Source organism: Falco naumanni, chromosome 6, assembly GCF_017639655.2.
Source record: "Falco naumanni isolate bFalNau1 chromosome 6, bFalNau1.pat, whole genome shotgun sequence".
Lineage (NCBI taxonomy): Eukaryota > Metazoa > Chordata > Aves > Falconiformes > Falconidae > Falco > Falco naumanni.
This window is the reverse complement of record NC_054059.1, coordinates 78,522,123-78,547,487: the sequence shown is the minus strand read 5'-3', so window position 1 is coordinate 78,547,487 and position 25,365 is coordinate 78,522,123. Positions and strand designations below refer to the sequence as shown.

Below are 25,365 nucleotides of genomic sequence, written 5' to 3'. Positions count from 1 at the left end.
GGTGCCCCCATATGAAACACTTCCAAGGGATAACGATTTTTCAAAATACCTGTCTCACACTGCTTGATAATGCCCGTCTCAATTAATTTTCTTTGAATGTCTTTTAACAGAGGATCCTGTAAAGGTGGTATTGAAACCTGTGACAGAGACAGTTATTTCATGCTTATGCACCAACACAAGCACTTTGTCAGAGAGCCTCAAAAGACCAAAGTCGGAGATAACTGTCAAAGTACCATTGATTAGCAGGGAAGGAGCATCAGCCTCATTTTTTATGAGTAAAACCATGAGACACAGACTTGAGTGGCCTGAGAAGTGCTGAGCATCTCAGCTCCTCAGGCAGGCCATAACGCATTCAGCAACTCTGCCACAAAGTTAGACCAGAGATATGAGAGCTGAGCTCCTGGAGGGCAGCTGATACTGATGAACCCTGCGTGGCACATGACTGCAATGAAGTATCAGCTCAGTCCCCACAGCTGCTAAGGGATCACAGCACCCAGAAGGGATTTAGAGACTTTTACTTCATGGATTTGTGTCAGTCCAACCTAACTCTTCTATTTTGTTACCACAGTGAGCTTCTGTAAAGATCACCTGAACTGTCAGATTATTTCCTTCTACAAAGCACACACCCAGCTTGCCTGGGAGCTCACCAACCCTCATTAGACATGACACTTCCCAGGTTGCCACAATGAATTTGAGATAAGGAAAACAAACATCCCCCTGCCATTGCCTACTGTGCCTCCAGATCTGGGCTTAGTATGGATCCAAACCATGTTCCCAGTGAAAACTCTTTTCAAACACTCTTGAGCTTAAACGCAGTAGGAGCTGGGCCCTGTATTGATTAATGAAACCATCATGTGTTGCTGTACGCCAGCCCCATAGCAGCACGTCAGTAACATGCTCTGCCTCCTAACCCTGCCCTTCCTGCTGGTCAAAGGGTGCCTCTAAACCTCACGGGGTAACAGGCCATCCCACCTTCCAGCAGTCCGTATGGGTCTTCAGGAAGAACGGGTCATACTCTGATGGGTCATAAGTTTCCAAAGCCACGTAGCCCTGTGGGAGAAGCCGGTACTGGGTCAGGTCTCAAAAGCTATTGGTGATAAACCAGTGAGAGAGCAGCCAGCCTAGGTACTACACAGCCAGGCATGCTACGAACTCAGCACCAGAGCTGGCGGGGAGAAGGCCGCCTGAATTTTCACACGCTGCACCTCAGAGAGAAGGTGACTGAAATGTCACAGGAAAATTCCTCCACCCATTTTAATTTATCATGGGCATAAATATGTAATAAATGATTTCATGAAGCATCCAGAAATAATTACAAGCTAAAATACTACAGCTGTCAAGAAAATGGGAATTTCATTCAAGGGAAAATGTTTTGACAGAGAAGGAAACAGGTATTAAGAAGAAAAGAAAGAAAAAAATGAAGTGACAGAGCCCTCACCGGCCATAGCCCTGGGCAGGTCACTGGCCTGCGAGATGCGAGCTCCAAGCCCTGTGGTTAGCCTGCTTTTCTATCTGTATAGAGGAGTAAAGAGCTGAACCATACCTGATGGTCCAGACCACAGCTCCGTCTCATCAAGAACTCCGCGGGCAACAAATCCTGCAGTTCAAGTTCCCTATGACCAGAGTTAGCCGAGGAACACCAAGTACCCCCACTTGGCGTTCACTATTGAGGCCAAGACCAAAGGTCACCTGATCAAACAGGCTACCAAGAAGCTGAACAGAGACCAAGGTCAACACACTGATCAAACCTGATGCTGAGAAAGGTCAATTACAACCACTTGTCTCCAAACTGTTTACAGCCAATAAGCCAGGACTCATCTAAATTGCATCAAATAAGAGCTGTACAGAGGAGAAAACAAAACCAGAAGGAAAGATAAAAGAACAGAGGCCACAAACAATGCCCTAAGAATAGTAAGAATGGGGCAAGCATGTAAAATACTTCTCCCTAATATTTTCAGTCATTCTTCCAAAACCTTGGAGATAGTTTTTTCAGCTTCCTTGTGCAGATGATTCTCCGGGGGGGTCCCAGGAAGGAAGGAAGCATTCAGCCCATGGCCTTCTAGATCTCAGCCGTACACAGTTCTTTTTGGCAATCTGTGGACGTGATTTCAAGTTAAGATTTAGAAAAGCCATACTTTGACCTGAACAGTTCAGGAGCACTGCAAGAGTCCAAACCAAACAAAGTGAGATCTGCAGTATGTTTAAGATGTGACTATGTTGAAGGTGGGCAAGTGAGTTGGGCCCCAAGGGCCTCTGCTGTTCCCAGACACTCAGCAAACACCTGGGCAGCTTCCATGGGGTTTCAGCTACTGCTAAGCATGAACATTGCTGCCCCTGCAGCGGCCTCTGCTCCCCAGGATCTGGCTGTTTCCCAGGGAGCAAGCAGCAGCCGCACCCCCTGTCTCCTGTTTCTTTCCCTGGAAAGCTTTAAGCCCTAACATGCCTCAATTTGCAGAGTTTTAGTGCCACCACTTGGTTTATTACTACATACCAACCCGTCACAACATGTGCTGAGACCTCAGTCAGCTGTGCTAGGTGCTCTGCAGTGCACCCCATGTTTGATCCCTCCCTGCAGTCGATGCATTATCACGCACACACCCCTTGGCAGAAAGCTGAGTAACAGCCTGCTCTTAAAAGTGAGTCAAAAGGGTCTCTTACTCTGCAGCATTTCAGCATACAATGCCCACAGTACCCTGGACTACCAGAAGCTAAGTTGTGGCTAACACAGCAGCAACCCATGCCAGGGAAACTTCTTCCTCCCTGCAGGCTTCGGTGTGCACATCTGCTGGTGCCAGAAGAAAAGCAGCACTGCTGCTATCTTCACGCAGCGACCAACCAGCTTATCGTGCACCTGCAATCCACACCCCTGAGGCTGGAGGTAAGGAGGAGGTGAGAAAGGGGGTGAAAAGGAGGCAGATTTAAGGCAAGACCCCCACATACAAGCAGGTCAGTGGAACAAAGGAGAGTCAAGGAAGGGAGGTAAAGGAGGAAGGCGCAGATGGCATGGAAAAAGAGGCAGAAAAGTAAGCTGACAGAAAGACTGCGATGGAGGAGCCTGGAAGGACAGTGAGGAGTGTTAGAGGGGAGGAGGAGAATGGAGGAAAGGGGAAGAAAGCAGTTTTGAAAAGCAGAAGACAGTGGAGAATTTGGAGGAATCATCAGAAGCAACATGGAGAGAGAGACACAGCACTGGACAAAAGTCTTGACAGAAGGGGCAAAGTAGTGAGACTTGGGGATGGAGTAAAAGAGTTGAGTGGAGGGAGACAGAGAGGAAAGCAGAATAGATACAGAAAGAGGGAACAGACTGGTGACAGAGGCACAGGAAGGTGAAAAGATCCAGGGAACAGGACAAGGAGAAGCCAAATAGCAGGGAAGAGAGCAAGAGAAAATGGACAAAAAGGGAGTGGGGAAAAAATGCACAGCCAGAAATCAGTGTATTAACCAATCCACAGAATTGTCTTAAGTTCTGCAAAATTTATCATATGCTGCCACAATTAATGCAAACTTATGCAAATTAACTGTCCTGCACATTAATTGTCCTGTTACTCTGAAAGGCTTCAGCCTGCTTTTCAGTCATGCTGATAATAGAACCGACACCACAGAGCAAGGAGAAAAGGTGGAGGCTGATCACTGGTGCTGGGCTTGTTCAGGGAGAAGGACACATCCCACCCAGTACACCAGCCACTGCTTTCGGAGGACACCCAGCAAAGTCCTGACCTGACACAGAAGCTTGCAAGGTGGACTGATGCAGATATGTACAGTACACCCAGCATATCCTACATCCCAGGACTTCAGCAGTACGGCTGGTTCAGCTCTTTGTTATTACATGCAGTTTAAATGCATGGGTCTTTCACATCTCTCTGAAAAAGAGGTAATTTGCTCTCATTAAAATAACACACCTCCAATGGCATTTTCATTTCTGGATGGGAAGCTTGCTTACAGTCTCATAACTCCAATGTGCAGTGGTTTCCACTGACAACAAAAGCCTGCTCTGTGTAAAATACTATTCTGTTTGTGGCAGATTATGTAACTGCTCTTACTGCTCTATATATCCATTCCTAAGTTGCAGAAAGTTGAGTCATGGGATCTGACACTCAACAGCAGAGCAAAATCAAGAAAACCAACAAGTATTTCCTACAGTGACTGCAGTTTTTGTGAGTACTGAAACACGCGGAACTACAGAATCCATGAGCTGGGTCTATTAACATGCACGCAGACTTAAGAAAATTGTCTGTGTCTCCCTGTTCCCACCTTTTTTCTTTTATAAAGCTTGACCAGTAGCATCCAAGGCCACGAAATTGTTTCACTCCTGCTCTGCCAACATATTGCAGTACTGCTCTAGCTGAACTCCTGAGACATGAGAGCATGGTATACTCCCTGCTCACAGACCCAGCCTTTGGTTTCAGCTGAAAGGGCTCAAGGTTTTCCCTCTAAGTGGTCCATCCCACAGAGGGAAATCCACTAAATCATGGCATCTCACCACATTCAGATCCCAGCACATGCTCACAAACAATGCAGTTCCCATCAGATGGTGAACTTAAACAGCTGTAGCGATATGTGTCACCGTTACAGAAGTCCTTGGAAAGAGTAAGTTACAGGTAAAGCGTACCTAACTCCAGGCTACTCAGTGGAACAGCAAGTAACAGCTAAAACCTTGATCCTGTCTACACCCTCTGTATGCAACGCTCTCCTTGACAGAAATTTACTTCTCTTCCATACCTTCTTTTTACAGTAGTCTAAATAGAGAGAGAGTTGTTCTTCTTTCCTTTTCTGTATTTCTTTGCTTGACTGGCTGTCCATTTTGTGTTCAATTTTCTGCAGCAGTGGCTCTGAAACATCCTCAAGCCATTTCTTGTACAGGATCTCCTTCTTTCTCAGATTTAAGAAATCACTGTGCCTCAAATATGTGTCCACCTCCTAAGACAGAAATTGAAAATAAAAACCATGCAACCTGTTGGCCAACCACATTAAAGATTCCATAGGTGAAGCCATGCAGCTTGGGTGATGTGATCTGACTGGTCACTGCTGCAAAGACTCTGTTTTCCAGCCCTTCTTTCTTCTCTTCCCTCTCTCCACTTCCTACCACTTGTTTCCAAGCTCCCCCTGGCTCAAGCTCTGGCATTCAGACTTTAATTTTTTAAGCTGTAGTGAAGACTGGCAGAAAATCATTCACTTTCCCCCACCAGGTTAGTGGACTGAAATCACTTCAGAGCAGGGCTCTGATAAGCCCTGGACTGCAAGACAGGCAGCAGGAGAAGGACATTCTCCCTGCAGCACTGGCAATCTGCTAGATCAGATCAGCACTCCTGCCCTCCATTTGCAGGCCCACCATCATCCACAGAACAAATGTTAGGTGCAGAGGGGCACGTAAGTCAAAGACAGATGATTCCTAAGCTCATATTTAGGGTTATCATTTCAGCCCTATCCCAAGAAGACTGAGGCCGGTAACTTGTACTTACAGATTTAGTTTTTCACTAATACAATTGACATTTTCTCATGAATCACTGAGGGAGAGGAAAAAAACATTGACATGCAGGAAAGCACACAGCAAATGAGGAAAGAGAAACTACTTCTTACCCTTACAAAATAACTTTCTCTGTCCAAGATGCACTGAACAGAAGCAATAATGTCTTCATCAGGTGCTCCCTAACAAAACATCCAAAACGTACATGAAGTAAAAGCAGGACTTACAATAAGGGTTAGAATTACTTTCAAATTCAACATAATGACTTGTGTTGTGATTAATGGCATTATTATACCACAACCCAGCTGGAAAAATAGCACAGGCAGGCATATGCTTGTGAGACCTGTTCTTAACAGTTAGGTTAAACATAGCAACAGAAGAGCACTGGAAGAACTGGAATGTATACATTCAGTGGGACCAGACCATATATCTCCTTGGCGGCTCCTCACTGCGACTGCACCACCACTTGGTCCTTCCTACTGTTGCTCACGTGTGCCCAACGAAGATAGCCAAGGAACCTCTCCACACCTTCATTTTCAATATAGCCATGCTATACAAATAGCAATCAAATAAATCAAGGAATCATAAAAAACCCCAAGGAACTCATAAAAGTGTAAAAGGAAAAACAGAAGAAACCAGTGAAGTATAAGAGGAAAGCTAATGAGAAAAAAAAACCCTCCAAAGTAGTAAACTCCCTCACTGCTGCCTCTGCTCACAAATTTGTATTTTAAATCTCTGTTACTGTTGTGACATCAGCCAAGTTCTCTAGCATCATCTTCACCTTACTCTTTCTGAAGATCAGGATAGGCAGAAGCTGTTCCCTGCATTGTGAATATCAGGACACTAGAACATGATTTAAGAACAGCCCCTGCTGTTGTCAATTTGATTTTTAAACAGGTCTTATAACATGTGGCTTCTTAACTGCAACTCCTGTGCTCTGGCCGAGAAGGACAAGGAATACAAACCACATTTGGCTACCACTTGGGGATGGAGTCCCTCCAGGTGAGATTAGAGCACACATGCAATGGGGGTATCTCCCCTGTGCTCAGGCAGCACCAACTCCGTGGGTTAACCAGAGGGATCTTTTCTTCATGAGTCAATCAAAAGCTTTTATAAGTCACAAGTTGCCCTGGTTTTGGCTGGGATAGAGTTAATTTTCTTCCTAGTAGCTAGGTACAGTGCTGTGCTTTGGATTTAGGATGAGAATGATGTTGATAACACACTGATGTTTTAGTGTGAACACTGCTTAGCAACAAGTCAAGGACTTTTCAGCCTCTCACCCCACCCCACCAGTGAGCAGGCTGGGGGGCCCAAGAAGCTGGGAGGGGACACAGCCAGGACAGGTGACCCAGACTGGCCAAAGGGATATTCCACACCATATGACATCATTCAATATATAAACTGGGAAGAAAGCTGACTGGGGGCTGCTGCTTGGGAACTGGCTGGGCATCAGTCGGTGGGTAGCGAGCAAATGCACTGTGCAACACTTGTTTTGTATATTCTAATTCTTTTATAATTATTATTTTCCCTTCCTTTTCTGTCCTATTAATCTGGCTTTATCTCAACCCATTAATTCCCCTCTTCCCGACTCCCCCCCAGCTCTCTCCCCTGTCCCACTGGAGGGGGTGGGGAGTGAGCGGCTGTGTAGTGGTTAGCTGCCCGTTGGGTTAAACCATGACAAGTTCACAAAAAATATTATTTCCACAGCAAAATTTATCTTGTACATCCATACTAAATATTCATACCAACACAAATTAATCCCCAAGTGACCTGGTTTTACTTACTTACTTTTTACTGGCTTTTTACTAACTAAGCCAGAGGCAGGGCTGAAACATTCACACTTTATCTGTTTGACCTGCTGCCTACCTCCCATGGTTCCCATAGATTAATTCAAAGTCATCCCTGCAGTGACCTTCTCATGCCATTTAAAAACTGAGCTACAGTCATCGCATTTCTGCACATCACACACTGTCTACCATGCCAGTGGCAGTACAAGACTCAAGGAATGCCATTTGATGCACAGAATGAAAAATTAGCCTGCTACGCCCTGTACTTAATACTAATTTTTAATCCCAACAAGCAGTGTAGTTCCCAGTCATGTATGCCTTGACCCCACTGACCAGCTTCACACTCCAACAGGCAGCTTTATCCTGAGATGAGCAGGACATCATATATCAGAGCAAGCAGGGAAAAGACAAGCAGCACAAAAAACCAAGCCAAAAGCAAATCAGAAAGGAGAAACCTGAATTTCTGGCATGTTTTGAGACCCTTTCATCCTACTATTTGAAACAACCAGCATGTTGCATTACATCTGATAGATCTACCTCATGTAATCACAGAACCTTTCTAAAACCAGTACCGTAACAGCACCAGGGAGACATGGCCATCTCTCCAGCTGAGAAGAACCACTAGCAGAACATACTCAGAACACACACTGGTGAACAGGTGAAAAGTTCTCTTCTGGATGATAGACCTCTGAAGAGTCCTTACAGAACCAAAGGAGTTAGGTCTCCTTCAACTGCGTGAGTTAGGTATCTTGTCCCTGGAGAAGAGAAGGCTCAGGGGGAACCTCATCACAGTACACCAGTACTGAAAGGCTGACTACAAAGACGACAGAGGCGCACTCTTCACAAGGAGCCACATGGAGAAGATAAAGGGCAACGGGTATAAATTGCGTTGGGAAAGTTTTCATTTTAATATAAGAAAAAATTTTTACAGTGGGATCAATCATTCACTGGAACAATCTCCCCAGAGATGTGGTGGAGTCCCCATCACTGGAGATTTTCAAGATGTGATTGGACAGGGTACTAGATAATCTCATCTAGTGTCCCTTTCCCATGAAAGGTTGGATCAGATGATCTTTAGAGGCCTCTTCCAGCCTGGGCTGTTCCATGAGTCCATGATTCTAACTAGTCACAAGCTTGTTTTAAGGTTTTATGGGAAACTTTTCCACATACCAAAGTGAACTCAATAAAGCTGTCTCAAAAGGATGCAAGGCTTGATAAAACCCCCCAAAAACTGGATTGCTATTTCCAGAGTTCTTTGTTCCCCTTCCCAATGACAAATATATCCCAGATTTTACAGGACTTAGAAAATAACCAGTTTTCATTCCTCCCTTCATTCCTTCCATTCCATTTCATTCCTCCACACATACCTTTGCACGACAGAAGTCCCTCTGTGGTAGCAAATCTTTGGTTTTATTTTCCTTCCCAAAACGTCTACTGCATTCTAAAGTATTTTCTGCGCCACTCTTTGCTGGTGCTGAGAACCTCTGGATAAACAGAAAAAAAAAAAGATATAGGTCTGCATAAAAAGCCAACCTGCTTTACAAAGATCAGGTTCTCATCTAGGTTCCACAATCAAGCTACAACCTGGGATAGAACAGTAAGAAGTTCACCTAGCATCTTCACATCATGATGCTTCCTTATTTCTGTGCACGAAGTGCAACAAAGCATCCTTGTAGCAGTTGTCAAGAATACTTCAGGATAGGAGATGGACAACATTTCACACAGATGAAACAATGGAGATGGGGATATCCCAATTTAAAGCCATGATTTTAATGATTTAGACACTCTGAACAAAGATATAGATATAGGTCCAATTCCACCCACTCACAGTTTAAGCACCTATTGTACTATCAGGCTGCTGCTTACTGAGTCAGCAGCCTACTCGTGCGTACGTAAAACAGGCTGCAATATAATTTCTGAATGTGCTAACACTGCTAACCAGCACTAACTTTTGGGATTCCTCTGGAAGATTCATACAATACTTGAACACTAGACAGACTCAGCCTACAAGAAGCTGACAGGAAGGACAGAGCACACACATCTTCCTATAATACCTATTTCTGAGCATGCCTAGGAGGGACAGACTAAAGCACAAAGCTCCTGCCAAGGAGGACTCACAACTGAATGCAGGCACATGCCAGGGATGGCAGTCCTGGCACACAGACCAACCAGATCACTTCAGTGTTATTAGGTGGGCAGTTCCAAGACAGGAGTTCAATTACACTCAAATACTCTGGGATCCCACTTACATGTACTGGTTTCATGTGTCCTGAACTTTGGTTCTTCACAGTAGAATCTACAGCTGAAGGAATGTTAAGAGTCAGTCACCTGCCAAGGGCTTTGCTGATCATGTTCTCTCACAAGTCTTGGACACCTAAATCTTGGTAGCCAGGGAGTTTCTGAGTTATTCACACTACATATCAGCCTAGTCTGGGAGAAACATTAAAAAATTCATAAACTTATAGAACTATTGTATAAACAGCAAAAACCTAGCGTTCTTACAATTCCCACCAAACAACAAAACAAATCTCTAAAGGAATTTGAAGTGCTGATACCAGCAGCATTTTCCTATCACAGCAAGTTAAAGAGAGATGAAGTATCACGTTTATAGTCAGATTATCCCTCTGATAGCAACTGTCTGTCCTCATCTCTATCAGCAATGGACAGCACGTTTTGTTTCAGAGAACAAAGCGTTTCACAAATTGTTCCAGAATGCTTGTCAGCTTTGAAAACATTTCAGAGTTATCAGATTCCACCTCTTGACTTTTACTTCTTCCCTTTGTGCCTTTTTCAATTACACAGAAGTCAGTTTCAAATAACTGCTATATTCCACCATAGGAAAGTTGCATTCTAGTGTTTTTTAAAGTTAGTTTTAAGAGACGAAGCTTGTGCTGACATACCAACTCTGAGCTTCAGCCAGGAAATTCTATCTCCATTATTGTACATGCATCAGTGTATTTGGATCTATTTATAAGAGACAGTAGAACCACAGAGGCAAAATGCCCTTTACAGGATCTTCCATTTAAACCTCTGTTCATTTCAGATTCACTGGAGACACACTGCTTTCAGAATATGACATTCACAAAATTACTTAGGTAAAGAGTGGACTAAAAGAAAAGCTTAATTCTGCAGAGACACTGACCTCCACACTCTTCAGACAGGTCTTTCAGCTATGAAAAAATACGTTCTTCAATTATTTTTGGCAACATCTATTTAAAAGAATCTACAACTCTCCAAATTAGGTATTCTTACAAGAGAACAACACTTTTTTGTACAAGATAGTGTCACTGAAGTGCTGGGTTGGACAGCATAAACTCTTAAAAGCTATCTGACTCCCAACTGATCTCTCCAGACTGCAGATTCAAATCTCTTACCATTGGTTCAAGGTGAAGTCTTTAATCTACATCTTCGTTTCATTTCATATTCCATGCCCTTATGCACTGATAGACACATTTGTCTCGGTATTCCTGCCTCCTCACAGAAATGTTTTCCTGTCTTTTCTGACTGAAAGAGTCAGAAACCACAGGAAAGCACACATTGGAAAGGCCTCTGGAGGTCATCCGGTCCCACCTGCTTGAAGAACAGCTAACCTCATAAACAAGATTGCTCAGGGCCTTGCCCAGTGAAGTTTTGAAAATTTCCTTCCTCAAACTTGCAAGCTCATGTCCTTCACTCCACCCGCTTCCATAAAAAGAAAATCCTCACTTCTGCCATGTAATCCAGTCCAAACCAAAGCAAGGAAAAAAAAGGCAATGTAACGCACATGGCATCAAAGGATTTCCTTCCCTCCTGCATGATTTTGTGAGATTCTGTTCTTTCACCAGACACAAGGAAATCTAAAAGATTCACAGTGGAATAGGTCGCAACATCCGAATCCTCTACTGTATTTTTTTCAGCCCTTGTAAGACAGTTTCCAAAATCAGAAATAAATACTAGCCTTAGCATTATGGCAGGGTACTGGGCATTTCCTCTAACATGATTTCCTGCCTTCTCTATACAGAGGAGACAAAAGACACAGAGTAAAATAAAGGCTTACAATTGGGACACTGCAACATGGTTTGGAAAGCAGGTATCCTGCCCCTCTCCATTGGGAAATGAAGATTTTTTTTTGTCTGCATGTCCCGTGGCTTCTGCAGTGTCCTGCCTGCCATGGAGGCTGTTATTCCCTGTGACAAGTCCCCTGCTCTGAACATGATCTCCCCCTTTTCCAGACAGCCCAGGTCTACTAAGCTCCAGGGAATGCTGTAAAGCCTACCCGACCTCATGGTCTCTGAGGAGCAGGGAAAGGATTCTCACAGTTTATTCTTCATCCTGCAATGAGTGATTAAAGGACACTGTGCACTATATTACCTACACAGATAAATAACAGCAAGCATGCTCCGATTAGCACTGAACCAATTTCTGATATAAAATAAAAAGGCAAACAGTGAAGACTTAAGAACATCCAGATACCTGAGGTGCTACAAATTTGGTATTAAGACAAGTCAACACACCTTCCTACGAGCAATATATCCTACCTACCTGCAAAGGTGTCACAAGCTTCTGCTTCAGGCCATCTTTTGCAGATTTCCTTCCGCTCAAAGCAGTTCTGTTCTTCTGAGATAGGGATGTTGTAAATCCCTGGACAAGCTTAAGATGAAAGAAAATACACATATTAATAGTTTCTAAACTTACAAAACAAACAAACCCACCGCACTAGCTTCCTTTCCATCTGTTTTCTGTAACTAGTATTAAGACTCCATCCATCTTACAAAGAAAGACTGAGCCTTTCTGGGAGCACAAAAGAGATGTTTGCTCTCATCACCATGGATAAGAGAAGAGACAAAACAGAGCAAACACAGAAAATGTGTCTGCTGTAGCAATCCGCCTTAAAGAAACAATAAGTGGTAGTCTCTAGCTGCATATTCTTCCCCCCCCCCCCAGTTGTCATAACTCAAGTTGCCACTGAATATTAATCTTTTTTTTTTTCCCCTCTGTTTTGTTTGGACTCTTGCTAGGAGATGCCAAGTCTCTGTGGTTGGGAAAGGCAGACCCTACTTACATGAGACACCAGCTGTTTTGCAGGTCTTAAAAGTTTAATCACATGTTAGCACAGAAATACAGTAAAGGATTTCCAAATGCTGAGAGGATAAAACAAGATCTGAAATTAATCTAACAGTAGCAGCCCACAAATGCTAAAGCCTGTGAGCAGGCTGGCTGTTCTGTATTAGGACACCTGTTCTACGATCAAACCCTGAGAATAACCCCGCCTAAAATGTCTTGCTAGATATATCTGCATCCTACTTTGCTGTCAGCAGTACAGCTTTGTCTCAGTAATTTTTTTAAAGACAGTTTCTCTTGCTTCATGAGTCCTGTTCAGTAAAAAAAGGTACCTTTCCTCCTGGGGACTACGCTGCGCGCCGGACGTCTCCGTGCATCTCACCAGCCGCCCCGTTACTAAACATACCGTTTTATCCGCGGATCCAGGGGTTTTTCTTCTGCTCCCGGGGGAACAGCTGAGAAGAGGAGGCTCCTCCGAGGAAATCTCCTGGGGCGCGCCTAGGAGCGTCCGCTCCACAGCTGGTCCCTCAGCCGAGCAGAAATCCTCCTGCCTGGCTCGCCAAAATGACGTACGGAATATAGACTCTATAACTCGAAAGTTATAAAGTAGGTATGTTTATTGCGCGCAGATGCACGGGGGATCGCTCCACCACAAGCGTGCATGCCCGAAGTGACGAACCATCTCACATTTATACAATAAAACAAATGAATATTCAATTAAGACCTATACATATTCGTTACCTAAACCCGCTTACTCTCGCTTCGTATGTTAATTAGCTTATCAGTCCTTTGCCTGGAATGTGGTGGTCTTGCAGGTTTGTAGGTGATTCATGTCCTTGTGACCATCTGATCTTCTCCAGCAAGAAGACTTAGCACTCCCTCCCTCTAGATAACATTGAAATGTCTCTCATCCTTTTTATAAATAGGCCCTTTGTTAGAGGAAGAAGGGTAGGTGTCTCCTCAAAGCTGTGTGACTATGTGACCAGACACCACACCCGTGACCAGTCACCATACCCACATTCCTTGAGCAGACATATGCAATCACAATCGATGTCCATTGTCCCTATTTCACACTATTTCTCCCTTTCATAGACTCTGCCCAAACACGCATGTTTGCGGCAGCTTTGAGAAGACAGATTTCAGTCTTTTCTGTGACAGTAAAGATCCTCACACATGCCTCAGTCCTCTCAAAAACCACTTTCTGAGGAAAGCCTTATACAGGTCATGCCTGTAGGCCCATGTGTTCACCATCCCCCCAGCACACACGGATGTCACCCTTTGCAACCACAGCCGGCTGCCTTTACCGGGGGCTTGGTCTCCTCCAATTCCCTCAGGCGCCAGGCCAAAGCACGAGGAGAGAATCAGCCTCTAGGGCAAACAGGGCAGCTCTATGAACAGAACCTTGTGCAAATGCTAAGCTAACAGATAACGTGCACGCATAGGGAGAGCCCACGGGCACGGGCCTGACCCCTCCACCTGGGAGGCTGCGATGGCGGCCACGCCGGTGAGAGGGAGAGGCCGGGCCCCCTCAGGCCGCAGGGACCCAGTTTGCTGAGGCCAGTGCCAGCGGGCCGAGGGGAGGCCAGGGCCGGCAGCACAGCCCCACGCCCGTCCCGCCCGCCTCGCCCCCGTTCCGGGCTCCCTCACCGGCTCCCGCGAGGCTCCGGGAGATCCCAGGGGAGGCGGGAAGCAGCTGCGGTGGGAGCCACGGCCTCGCCACATGGTAACCCGCCCCCCCCCGGGCAAGATGGCAGCGCCTGCTACTCAGTTTCTGAGCTTCACGCACCCTGTGTACTTCCGCCGGAGAAAATAGTCCCACCTCCCTCACCCCCAGCCTCTCGGAAAGAGCAGGGGCCGCCCGGTGGAACAGCGATGCGACTCCCCGGCTCCAGGGCCAGCACTCACTGGCTGCCGTCCATGAGGAGAGGCAGGGCGGAGGCACGGGCGGATCCCTCCGCGCCAGGCCGACCAGCGTCCTTCCCTGCCATGGCAACCCAAACCTGGGCACCCTCCCCTCGGCTCCGTGGTCTTCCCACCAATCAGAAAAAGGAGCGCTTGGGCGCCTGAGCCAATCAGGAGCGAGGACAGGCTGCCTCCAGGGCAGGTGAGAGGCCGCGCCGCCTCCAGCATTGAGCCTGAAAGGAAGGGCCGGGCCGGGCGCCCTCCCAGGTCTATGCCGTACAGGCCGGGAGACTACAGCTCCTAGCATCCCCGGCAGCGCGCGGGGCGCCATGGGAAGAGTGGCGGAGCCGCGGCGCAGCGCGCAGGTGCAGGGGGTGAGCGGGGGGGTTATTTTGGCGACGCCTCAGCGGGGTGGTGGTCCGGGGGCTGCCGTGCGCGGCCCCGTGAGCCGCCTGGCGCGGGGCGGTAGGGGGAGGCAGCCCGGGTGCGGGGCCCCGGCCCGGCCGCCGCCTGGCACGGCGAGGCGGGCTGTGGGCAGCGGTAGGGCCTGGCGCCGCCGTGCCGCCCCGCGGCCTGTGCCAGGCTTCTGGTGGGGCCGGGCGTGCGGGCGCCACCCCGCCGGCAGGCCTCGCCTCACTGCTTTGCGATTCGAACACCCCCCCCATCGCTCAGGCTGAACGGTAACTGCTCTAGCCTGATGTCCTTCTAACAGGCCGTTCCCTATGCTGCCTGGCAAGCCGCAGCTTTATCTAATTGCAATATTAACGCAATTTCCAATACCCTCGTTTAAAATAAACCCTTTTAGATCACGTAGCAATAAAGCCACAAGGTTTATCCAGAGTTAGTTTACTAAATTCCATCACAAGATTTCATACATTATCATGTCATACTGATTTCATAAAACTAATACTGAAACCTGATGTATGATACAGCTTTACTCTAGAGAGAATAAAAATACTAGTTTTCTGCTAATTAATTATGATTTGAGCACGTGTCCATGTGCTTAGTGTCAGGGGCACGGACAGAATTGTTGGCCTGCAGTTTTTGCCAGCACCTAGTGGCTGGGCAGGGCTGAAGTAAAGAAGATGCCTGGTGACAATTCTCTGAAGGTTTAATCAGCATCTGATTTCTGTTGTTGCTGATACAGACAGCCAGAGAGACCATCCCATGAGAGAAACGTAAGATTTATTCCCAAGCAGCACCCCAGCAGTGTTGCAGCAACCCAGAGGTCTAACAATAACCATGTTAATGCTGACCATTTAAAAAGAAAGTAATTTTGGGGTTGTGTCAAGCCTGCCCCAGAAGCATCCCCAGCCCTCCTATTTCTGCTCTGATCTGCTGGTTGTAGCAAGTTTTATCTCATTTCTTAGTGTTTTCACTGTGGACAGTTTCGTCAGTGAGAGGAAAATTAAATGCCAGGAAAAAAAGTACCCAGAAATACTTACACTATAAAAATGTAACTGGATTTCTATATCCTTTCTGAGAAAGGTGACCATTTTCCTGCTGGTCTATTCTGCTGTTCTCGTTTTCAGGATTTTTGTTTTGTTATTTTGCTTATCTGAGACCTAGCATTACTTCTGCTGAAACTCCTGAATCCACACAGAGGAAGATCTGGTTTCCAGTATAAATGGGAAGGGGAATGAACACTTATACATTGATTTCTTTTTACAGAACAGAAGGAAAGTGAACCAGCTGCAGGCTTTGCTGAATGACAGTCTTATCAGAACAAAGCATGTGGAAAACGCAGCTATCATTGACATAAAAGCCAAGTCTGTGCATCAACCTATGGCTTTTACTAACGTAAGAGATCCAAGAGCATCCAGGGAAGTGAAGCAGAGGTAGAAACTCTGGGAATCTAGAGCACAAAGTAGCAGTAAAAGGCAGGGAGCACAGCGCTTTACTAAATACACTTGATTCTTTCAACCTCAGAGACTGAGTTACAGGCGTGCAGCCTAGCTACTGTGTTCAGAAGCTAATGTCACATCTTTGATTTTCAGAAGAAAGATGCCATTTAACTGGCATTTTCAAGGAGTCCTTTTTAACCACTCCGCACTCAATGACTCCACCAGTGAAGCAGATGTACGTAGGTCTGTTCTCTGGCACTGAGACCTGCTGGTATGGAATACGCCGTGCCCATAACTATAACCCCGAAACAGAGTGGCTGTACCAGGTTGCCTATGGGGAGCAGTCCTGGGCCATTCTAAATTTAGACTGTGCCTCAGAATTGTTTGGGAAAGTGCTTACTGGCTCAGGCCAAAACACCACCCAGACTGTCCTGACAGCACTCAGAACTGCTCCCTGGCACCTTAAATTTGCTGGCATATATGTAGTTTATCTGTTTTCATTGTGCTTCAGCTGATAAACAGCAGAATAAAAGCACTTCTAGTCATATCATATTATATGGCAAAACTAATACTTACTCCCTGACAAAGTCTGTGAACTTTCTAGAAGTTGAGAAATGCTTCCCACACCACAGTCCTCCCCTTATGTCGTTGGAAGGTGGTACCACTTCCTCTCCTAAACCCCATGATACCAGCTCTCAAACACTTCCAGGAAGTTTTTCCAGGGGTGCATACTGCTATCCTTGGCACACTCAGAAGAATGTTCAGAAGACGAAGCCCTTGTTAAGATAGCCCCATCCCCGGAGACAGATTTTCAGCAGAGCGAGCCATTAGCCCACTAGCTAACAGTGACATAATCTTTAATATATAAATGATCTTAAGTATAAACCACAGCTTTCAGAGATGCCAGCCTGCTGGCTTTTCAGCAAAGATTACATGCTGAGGTGCAGAGCAAAGTCCTCAGCTGGTGTTAATTATCACCATCTCCACTGACTTGAAAGAATTTCAGGCCAGGAGGGATCACTGGATCATCTTATCCAACCAGTTAAATATAAATCTGCCAAACCAGTGACCCAGTTACACATACACTGTGCCCAAGAAGTCATTGACATGAACAGATTTGACCTGTGCAGACTGCTCCATTGAGGTGTGGTCATCTGCTCTGGACCCGCTAAAGGTTACACTTCCCATTGAAGACTTAAAGAGTATCTGAAATTGGCATCCTTGGGTGAGCTCTGCCTTGGGTCCAGTCACCACAGGCACATTGCCTACCTAGAGACGTGGTACTGAGTAACAGGCCTACACAGATAGTAATGGCAGACTAAGCAGATAGTTTCAAATAAGACTTTGAAAATATAGTGGACTGTACAGGAACTAGGTCTAGTTTCAAAGCACGCAGATATTTTTTTTTAACATCATAATTTTTATGAACTATCAAAAACAATGGGAGGGTGGAAAGCAGTTCATCATTGCAAATTGGTGCATTTTTGGTCCGTTACACTGTGCTGTATTGACACAGGTGCCACCACAGAGTGCTTTAAACCTTATCTACACTTTCTACAAGAACTTACTGCAAGTTAGAAGGGGAGGACTCTGCTTCAAGGAGGCGTATTATAAATGTGTCCATGCAGATGAGCATTCCATGTATCTTCAGAATGTACGTTGACAAGAGCTGTAGCCATCCTGAGAAATTTGGAGACTTCCTACTTCCTTCCCTTGCTGCCTGGTTACATGAATACCTTAACACAAGCAGAAAGCCTTCACATGCTGCTTTCTTTCTCTGTATTACCTTCCCAGCAGGCGTGGAATGAAATCAGTGCAGGATACACAAGTGTCAGCTGTTTAATACAAATAGAATGGGTAACACCATTCATTTCCCTAACACCAGGTGCAGGACCCGTCATGTTCTCCTTGAAATCAGTTCATTATGCTTTTGCATATGACATCAAGCACTAGGATAACACTTCTTTGAAATCCTGTACAATAGCACATGAATCAATGGAAGTGAGAACAAGCAATATAATAAAGCATTTGACTGACTTGCTTTAATAGTCAGCAGTCTTCAGAACATTATCACTGTTTATCTGCATCCTGGCTTAGACTTTAAGACAATATTTGCCTTTTCCCCCCCCCCAAGAAAATAGGTATATTGGCAAAGAAATGCCTGTATTTGGCCCAAATTATCAGGCAAATATGTATACCTATGTATTTTTTTAGAACTTTGTAACCTTTTACAAATTTTCCGTACTATCTCGCCAGATGGAGGCCTGATAGTTGTGAAGACAAAGACTTTCATCCTGCTTGCTACTTACAGAGCGGGCACGTATCCCAGTGTGTGCGTGGAAGCTGCAGAGAAACTAGGTAAGAGAAATGACTCTATTTGTGTGCCTGCCTGCCGGCATCTCACTGTTTAGCTCTGCCCCTGCAAACAGCTTCAAAAACCAATCTGTCAAACTAGCAAATCTTAAAAATCTGGAAAACTGAACAGGCATTGTTATGGCTCCACAGCTGAACCTTCTCCAGGCATCACATCCCGTCATGCTCCACAGCCTCTGTAGGTATGAACAGGTTACCGAACTCTCTTTCCTTGGCCATTCTGCACAAGTTTTCTGTTAGTTGCCCTTCAACAAAACGAGCCCTGGCAGTCACATTTTCTTGACCTCATACACCTGATGCTGAGGTCTTAAGCACACTTTTGTAGAGCATCAGCTCTGATACTGTTTCACAGTCCACTTCTTCAAAGACACATGAGCTCTCTAAGGGTTCCAAACTTTCTACAGAAATCCTAGTCTCTAGGAGAAAGCTGGAGTCTCTTTTCCTGCCTGTGAATTCTGAGACATCATGAAGCGAGTCTCCTTGTCTCACAGTAACAAATCACCTCTTCTCTAACAAAAGTGCCTGTTTCTTTCCCTCTCCTGCTCGATATCGAGCTCTTTGTTGTCCATTTAGGAACACTGCAAAACTCAGCCCTTTGCAGACCAGCAGCAGAATCCTGATTGCATCTGAGATGTAGTTTTCCTTTTGTGTGGAGGTGCTGGCAAGGATTAACCATTCTTCATTGGCCTTGGTCTGGGAGATAACAGGCTTACACATCTTACTGATGTACTAATACATGGCTGACTTCATATCAAGGATACAATCATTTTATCACATCATCCAAATGGATAAAATGCACAACTGCAGATTATCAGAATAGCCTTGATTTTCACTGTAGGGGTGATTCTAAGAAATTTCTAAGGCATTTCAAGGGTATTTCTAAGGAATATTTTGTAAACTAGTAAGATTCAATTTAATCAGTGTATATGCGCATCTTCTTTCTCTGAACAGGAATGAAATTGTAGGCCCATTGTGCTCCTCACTTTTGTTCCTCCTTTAGATGCCCAAAAGTAAGTGGAATTATTTTGTATTTTGGGGCATAAGCTGTTTAGTCTGGAATGAGCTATAAAACTCAGTAATAAATTTTTCATCAGACCTTTTTCAAAAGGCTTTTACAATTCAAAAAGCTACAATCAAGAACAGGATTATAAAGACTATAATGCAGGTTTTAAAACAAACTTGCCTGCTGGACTCTCAGAAGCTTGGTTCTTGGCTGGTGGGTCTGTGCTTGGTGCCAGGTTGGCAGAGGCTAGTGCCCACTGCAGCCTCTCCACTTCTTCACACTTTTATCCAAAATTAATCTGACTGCAGACAGGCCAGAAGAAGAAGGAATTGGATTGCCCATGTTTGTGGATCTTTCCTGTGTTCATTTCAGCCTCAACTACCGGAGCAACCTCAGGCTACTTTATGTTATGTTCCGCTTTCTTTAGTTCTTGGCCACTGCTTTTGTTAGTGTCTTGTCACAGGTTGAGCACAAAACAACTGTACCAGCACTGCACTGCCTAGAGATCCTCAATCTTCTTGTGCTCCAGACAGGATTCTGCCTCATGTCTGTCATATTTAGCAGTTGTGATGGATCTGTGAGTGATTAGGTAATGTAAGTCTTTGTCACTGACATGCACAGCCAGCACATTAACTTCAGATGATTTTGGTGGACACTTACATGCTGGGCTATGAACAGAGGAGCAAGCAAATTTCCCATTTTGGTATTGTTTGGCATAGATAAGGACTAACAGCTTCCAGCAGTAACCTCAAGGATGTCCACTGGGTTAAGTCTTCTGAGAGCATGACCGAGTTTTTAATCACTGGGTTAAAACAGGCATGAAATAGAACCAAACCAGGATAGTCCTTCCAGGTCAGGGGTGTTTTCAAGGGATTGTTTCCACCTAGAGGGCAGCATTAATAAGACTTACTAAATCTAAGAATTGGGCCTTATATTTAAGCTAATTTCAGTTTCACATTTAGCTGAAATCCAAGTGTCTCTTTGAACATCCCAGATCCATCTGCTGGCAACCTAAAGAAAAGAAAAAACTGTGAATCTATATACTGCACAGTTTTTTGTTCGTTTAAAGAACACAGTATTATATAAATGCTGACAGAACTGCATTATGAAAGTTACAAGCAGAAATAACAATTGCAAAATTACAGTGAGAATGAACAAGCCTTGTTTGATGTCGAAATACACATCCTTGCTTCACAGTGAAACTCCCACCCCCACAGATCCAAAAATTTCTACGGCAAAAACTCAGTTCTCTGTGATGTTCACTTGTTAGCACTTTAATGTACTCTAACAGCACCCCTTCAAAATCAATGTGAATAGACACTAGTTTTGGGGACATATACAACTAAGGTGTCACGTCCCCCACTACTCCACCTCCAGCTTACTCCACCAGTCTACTTGTGACTGTTTACTGGGCTCTCTGCTTTTCTGATGAAATTCTTTTCAAAGCTAAAATGTGTGAATTGACTGCTGGAATAAACACATTCCTCAGAGGGAAAAAGTTAACTCGGACCGTTTCAGTAATCTCTTTTAACCCTCAGCTCCTCTGTCAAAGTACAACTTCTGAGGCAGCATGCTGTGAGACAGCACCAGAGTAGCAGGTAGATGCAGGCCCCTCAGACCAGCTTCATTACTGAAGCTGACAACCCTTCAAACATTGTTTCATGTAACCCGCTAAAACCAGGTATGGTTTCATCGAGGTTTAAGAGCTGATGATGAACACTCCTAAACAGAAGTACACTCTGACACTCCGCAAGATACCTAAAAGTGTTTTGAATGCCAGTGGGAGCTTGCAATACATACAAATTTATATCCAACACAGGAAAGTCTAAGAATGCTTTTCTTTTGGGTGTGCCAAGTTCAGATCACTAATGTTAATTTATAGTGCCAGAAGCACCTTTGGTAGCAGCTACAGTTGAAAGAGTTTCCATCCGTTTCCTTGCCACCTGTACCTTTCCATGTCACCCCACACTACAACTGCACAGCATTTTGCACTGGATGTGATGACCCAGCTGGATATCAAAGTACATTGGAAAAAGAAAACTCACAGCAGACATGTAACTATACTGGCACAGCACACAGCAGTAATAACCCATTGACAGGGAAGAGCAGCACAGGCTGCTTACCACTGTTACTGAATTAAAAAAAGACAACCAGCTTCACAGGGTTAGGTAGAATCATAGCAGTACCTTAAACCATCGCCTGGTATATTACTCTCCATAAAGAACCTTGAGTTGGCTTCAAGACCAACTCAAATTAGCTACGCTGCTGAATGCAGATGAACACCTAGTACATAACACACAGTTATAAAAACTATTTTCAATTTGCAAAAGATATTGCGGGTAATGTGTTTGCTTACATTTATTGCCTGACCTGCCTTTTCCACAATTAGTACGGATACCACATACTTGTAACGATCAAATACCAATTCCTTCACAGCCTTTAATATTTCTTCTGAGACTGAAGCACACAAGGAAGGACTAGAAACTCCATCATATTTGGCTTGTTGAAGTTTATTCTATCAAAAACAATTTTGAAGGATCTTAGTTTTCATCCTGGTAGTCTTTTGCAAAAAAGCTTTTACAGTCATTTTCATCACAAGAACATTAGAAGAACTAATGAGCAGAATAGTCAACATAGATGGATGCTCTCAAACAGCAAAGATTGCATTACTTTTACTCTAAAATGTATTATCTAATTTTCAAAAGTGACAAACACATTCAGCCAATCTCTATTTAATAATCAGGAGTGTATTCTTCTCTTCACTTGGGCTCAGTTCACTGGAAAATAGCACTACAAATACCTGTTCCAGACATTCAAGGCATGCCTTCCAGACAGCTGAAGTACAAGAGCTGGTTCTAACTATGCAAGGTGTCATTAACAGCTACATATTATCTCAAGCAAAACTGACAGAGAACAATCTGTTCATTTTTCTAGGTGGCAGTCAGTCTACCAAGGACACCAAGTGTATTTTTTGCAGGTCATGGGGCATTAGAGGAACTAATTGAAAGGGTAGAATTCCACAAATTCAAGGTCAAGATTTTTTGGATAACTGGATGTTTGGCAGATTAGACTGTTTTTAACTGTGTTGTAGTTCAATTTCATTTAGAAACAGGTATGGGTTTAGGAAACTTCAGCTCAACCTTAACAGCACGTGCTCAGTGGCGAACTTGCGTAGCACCTTCTGCACTTTACAAAACAGCATATTCACACTACATTTGTGTGTCAAAACTACAAGTCCACAAAGATTTATGCATATGTTAAGTTTATGCAATGTACAGTGTTCCACTAACATATTCTTTGCAAGACAAGCTACTTTTGCAATAAAATTACAATTAAAAAAACCCTATACCATTAGTATCACTTGAGCTTTGTCTCTTACTAAATAATCCTTAAATTTATTATGTGACTCCAGTCTGTATGTATTTGATGTTTTATCTTTGCCCTGTTAGCTTTGAACATCGATAGCTTAGCTTTCATCGAATCAGTAAAATACTCTTCTTCCATTGGAGCCATACTTAAAGCCTCATAATTTGATTGTGTACTTTTTCCTTTCATCTGTGCAAAAGAATAAAAAAGTCCACATCACATGCCAGTATTTTAGTATTTAATAGTCTCTAAATAATACTTATGGTGTACAGCTAAGAGGAAAAAAAACAATTAGTCTAGGAATACGTTACCAAAAAAGAAATAGGTATCTTCATCTGAAACTCAGTTAATCAGACACACCATACTAGCGCTCTTAATACACTGAATTTTCTAGGTAAAAACACACAGATACCAACATCTGTGTCCAAGACTGTTAACCACAACTTCAAGCTTTTCATTCAAACAGCATACACAAACCCCAAAATATATGTTCCCATTAATTTATTACATCATATTACTTGTCCTTGTTCCTTGTGAAGCTAGTAAACAAATATTTTATGTATTAATGACTTAATTTGCTCATTAATAAAGAGATAAAAATATGCTCCAATTTGCAAGCTTTGTAATTTTACTTGGCACTTAAAAACAGAGTAATAATTCTTTTTATTTGTCATCACAACTCTTGAGGATCCATGTTTTCTCCCCACCCAGTCTGCATACTATCATTCCCTTCAATGTACATAACAAAATTTGTCCCTCTACAAATGCAAGCAGCAACTCACCTGCTGTCCTCCATGGCTGGCTTAGAACAGAACTGTAAAACAGTAACAAAACAAGACAGACAGAAAAGCACATGGAACCAATGAGATCATAACAAATGCTACAGACAGTGGTCTTCTACACCAGACAACTCCTAACTAACCACTTCCAAGTTTTGCTGACTTTTCGTCAGTCCTTCACTCCACTTCCCACTACAGCTAGAACTTAGGCGACAGAAAATCATCAGTTTCTGCTCAGAAGAGCAGAAAAGATCACAAAGGTGCTACAACACCACAGTGCAAAGCTTACACTAAGTAGTATAGGAAAAAAGTCATACACTTCCGGATAACATACAAGTTTCATGAGAATTATTTGAAAAGATGCACTACCCAGGCTCACAAATCTTTCAGTCAGAGGAGTCTGAGAGTCAGGGAAACAGTGCAGTTTCTTCTCTATGAAATCACTTTAGCCCTGTCAACACCATGGACATTAGCTACTCTCCTCTGGTTCGTTACCGTTAGATAACTCTGTTAAAAAGCAGTGATGTTAACAGTTCTTGCGCAAATTGGCTACAGATGTTTGTAGATACCATGACAACAATGCAGACTCTGAATAGTACTTATACTACACTAAAAACACAAGGAGAAAACACATTTGCACTTAGGCTGTGGACACTCGTTATCTTCTAACTGAAATTCAGATCTATATAAAGACTACAGCCCTTGCCTGCTCATCACGGGTCTCCTAACAGAATAAAAACCACCTCAAGTCTCCCAGCTGAGCTGCTCAAATCAGCATCCCAATCCACATCAGTGGAAATTAACCTGTGAAAAAAGTCACAATTCAAACAGCAATTCTTTGCTAACATGGCTCAGCATGAGTACACCACCTTTGGCCTGTACTATTACAGATGGAAGAAAATTCACATCTATAGGATACCACTAACAACGCTGTTACTTACAAATTTAACTGCTACTCTTAGTGACAGAAGTTTGTGTAATCATTTGCTCATGTGCAAGAAGCCACTTGCTAATGAGGCAACCCAAAACCTTATTGATATCTCTACACAAAAGGCTAATAGACATACTTCTGTTTTTCACAATACAAATACTGTGATTCCAAGTATTAGGACAACATTGCAATTACATTTCCGTATAGTATTTGTGTCCTTTGTGAAAGAATCTTCCAAAAATTAAAGAACTGACTTTGCATTTAACTATACAAAAGCCTGTATTATGTTATTGAGTTCCACTGTGTTGGCTTAACCTTGGACATATGTAACTAAGTATGCCAAGAGAAGAAAGCTTTTACTATTTGAAAGAAATAATGTTTGTTAGTAAGTCTGTTTGAACAGGCAATAGCTGCATTAAAGAAACAGTTCCTGGTTATTTCTTCAAAAAAAGGGCACACCTACGTTAGGGAACTTACAGTAGCAGCCCAAGCGGGAGAGACTGCGCCACCAAAGGGAAGACCTCCCTTGGCTGTTTTTTACCTTCATTTTGGCTAAGTTTTAAAACCTCTGCCTCCCCATGCCTAATGCGGCACACCAGCTGCAGCGTGGCAGAAAAGGGAGGAGCTATCCCAAACCGGGCGTACAGCCCACGCGAACAGCATTTCCCAGACAAGCCTCCACCAGACCACACTCACCTTTGACTCGCACACTGCCCCCCACGCTCTCCCGCACACGGCACCAGCCTTCCCACGGACCCACGGACCCACGGGCCACCCCCCCCCCTCCTTCCCTGACCGCCTGAAGCGCTGCAGCCCCGGGCCGACGCGCCCGCCCAGGGGAACGCCACAGCAGGGGGGGAGGCCGCCGCCGCCTCC

The 25,365-nt window shown here is 44.2% G+C and overlaps 3 protein-coding genes across 12 annotated transcripts in view; 1 reads left to right on the top strand and 2 right to left on the bottom strand.

The window, feature by feature from the left end:
* FAM228B (family with sequence similarity 228 member B) overlaps window positions 1-14,524 on the bottom strand; it is a 17,915-nt gene extending 3,391 nt beyond the window's left edge. For 5 of the 10 annotated variants that reach the window (XR_005828439.1, XR_005828440.1, XM_040597855.1 and 2 more), the window contains exons 1-8: window positions 14,078-14,524; window positions 11,773-11,880; window positions 9,580-9,681; window positions 8,619-8,735; window positions 5,578-5,646; window positions 4,720-4,917; window positions 973-1,050; window positions 50-137 (exon numbers count right to left, since the gene is read on the bottom strand). Coding sequence is in view for 8 of the 10 variants with exons in the window: in XM_040597855.1 (XP_040453789.1) it covers window positions 50-137; window positions 973-1,050; window positions 4,720-4,917; window positions 5,578-5,646; window positions 8,619-8,735; window positions 9,580-9,681; window positions 11,773-11,880; window positions 14,078-14,524 (1,207 nt within the window). In the remaining 2 variants the exon portion in view is untranslated. The other 5 variants (XM_040597856.1, XM_040597859.1, XM_040597862.1 and 2 more) reach the window with 5 other exon arrangements.
* Window positions 14,472-18,448, top strand: PFN4 (profilin family member 4). Its single transcript, XM_040597864.1, is given in 5 exon segments — window positions 14,472-14,558; window positions 15,865-15,955; window positions 15,958-15,989; window positions 17,554-17,695; window positions 18,294-18,448. Coding segments are annotated over 5 exon segments (456 nt in total). The 5' UTR covers window positions 14,472-14,522.
* DYNLT2 (dynein light chain Tctex-type 2) lies at window positions 18,163-25,365 on the bottom strand. The gene is given in 4 exon segments (XM_040597863.1): window positions 18,163-20,424; window positions 21,770-21,928; window positions 22,763-22,839; window positions 22,842-25,365. Coding segments are annotated over 4 exon segments (459 nt in total). The 5' UTR covers window positions 22,969-25,365; the 3' UTR covers window positions 18,163-20,328.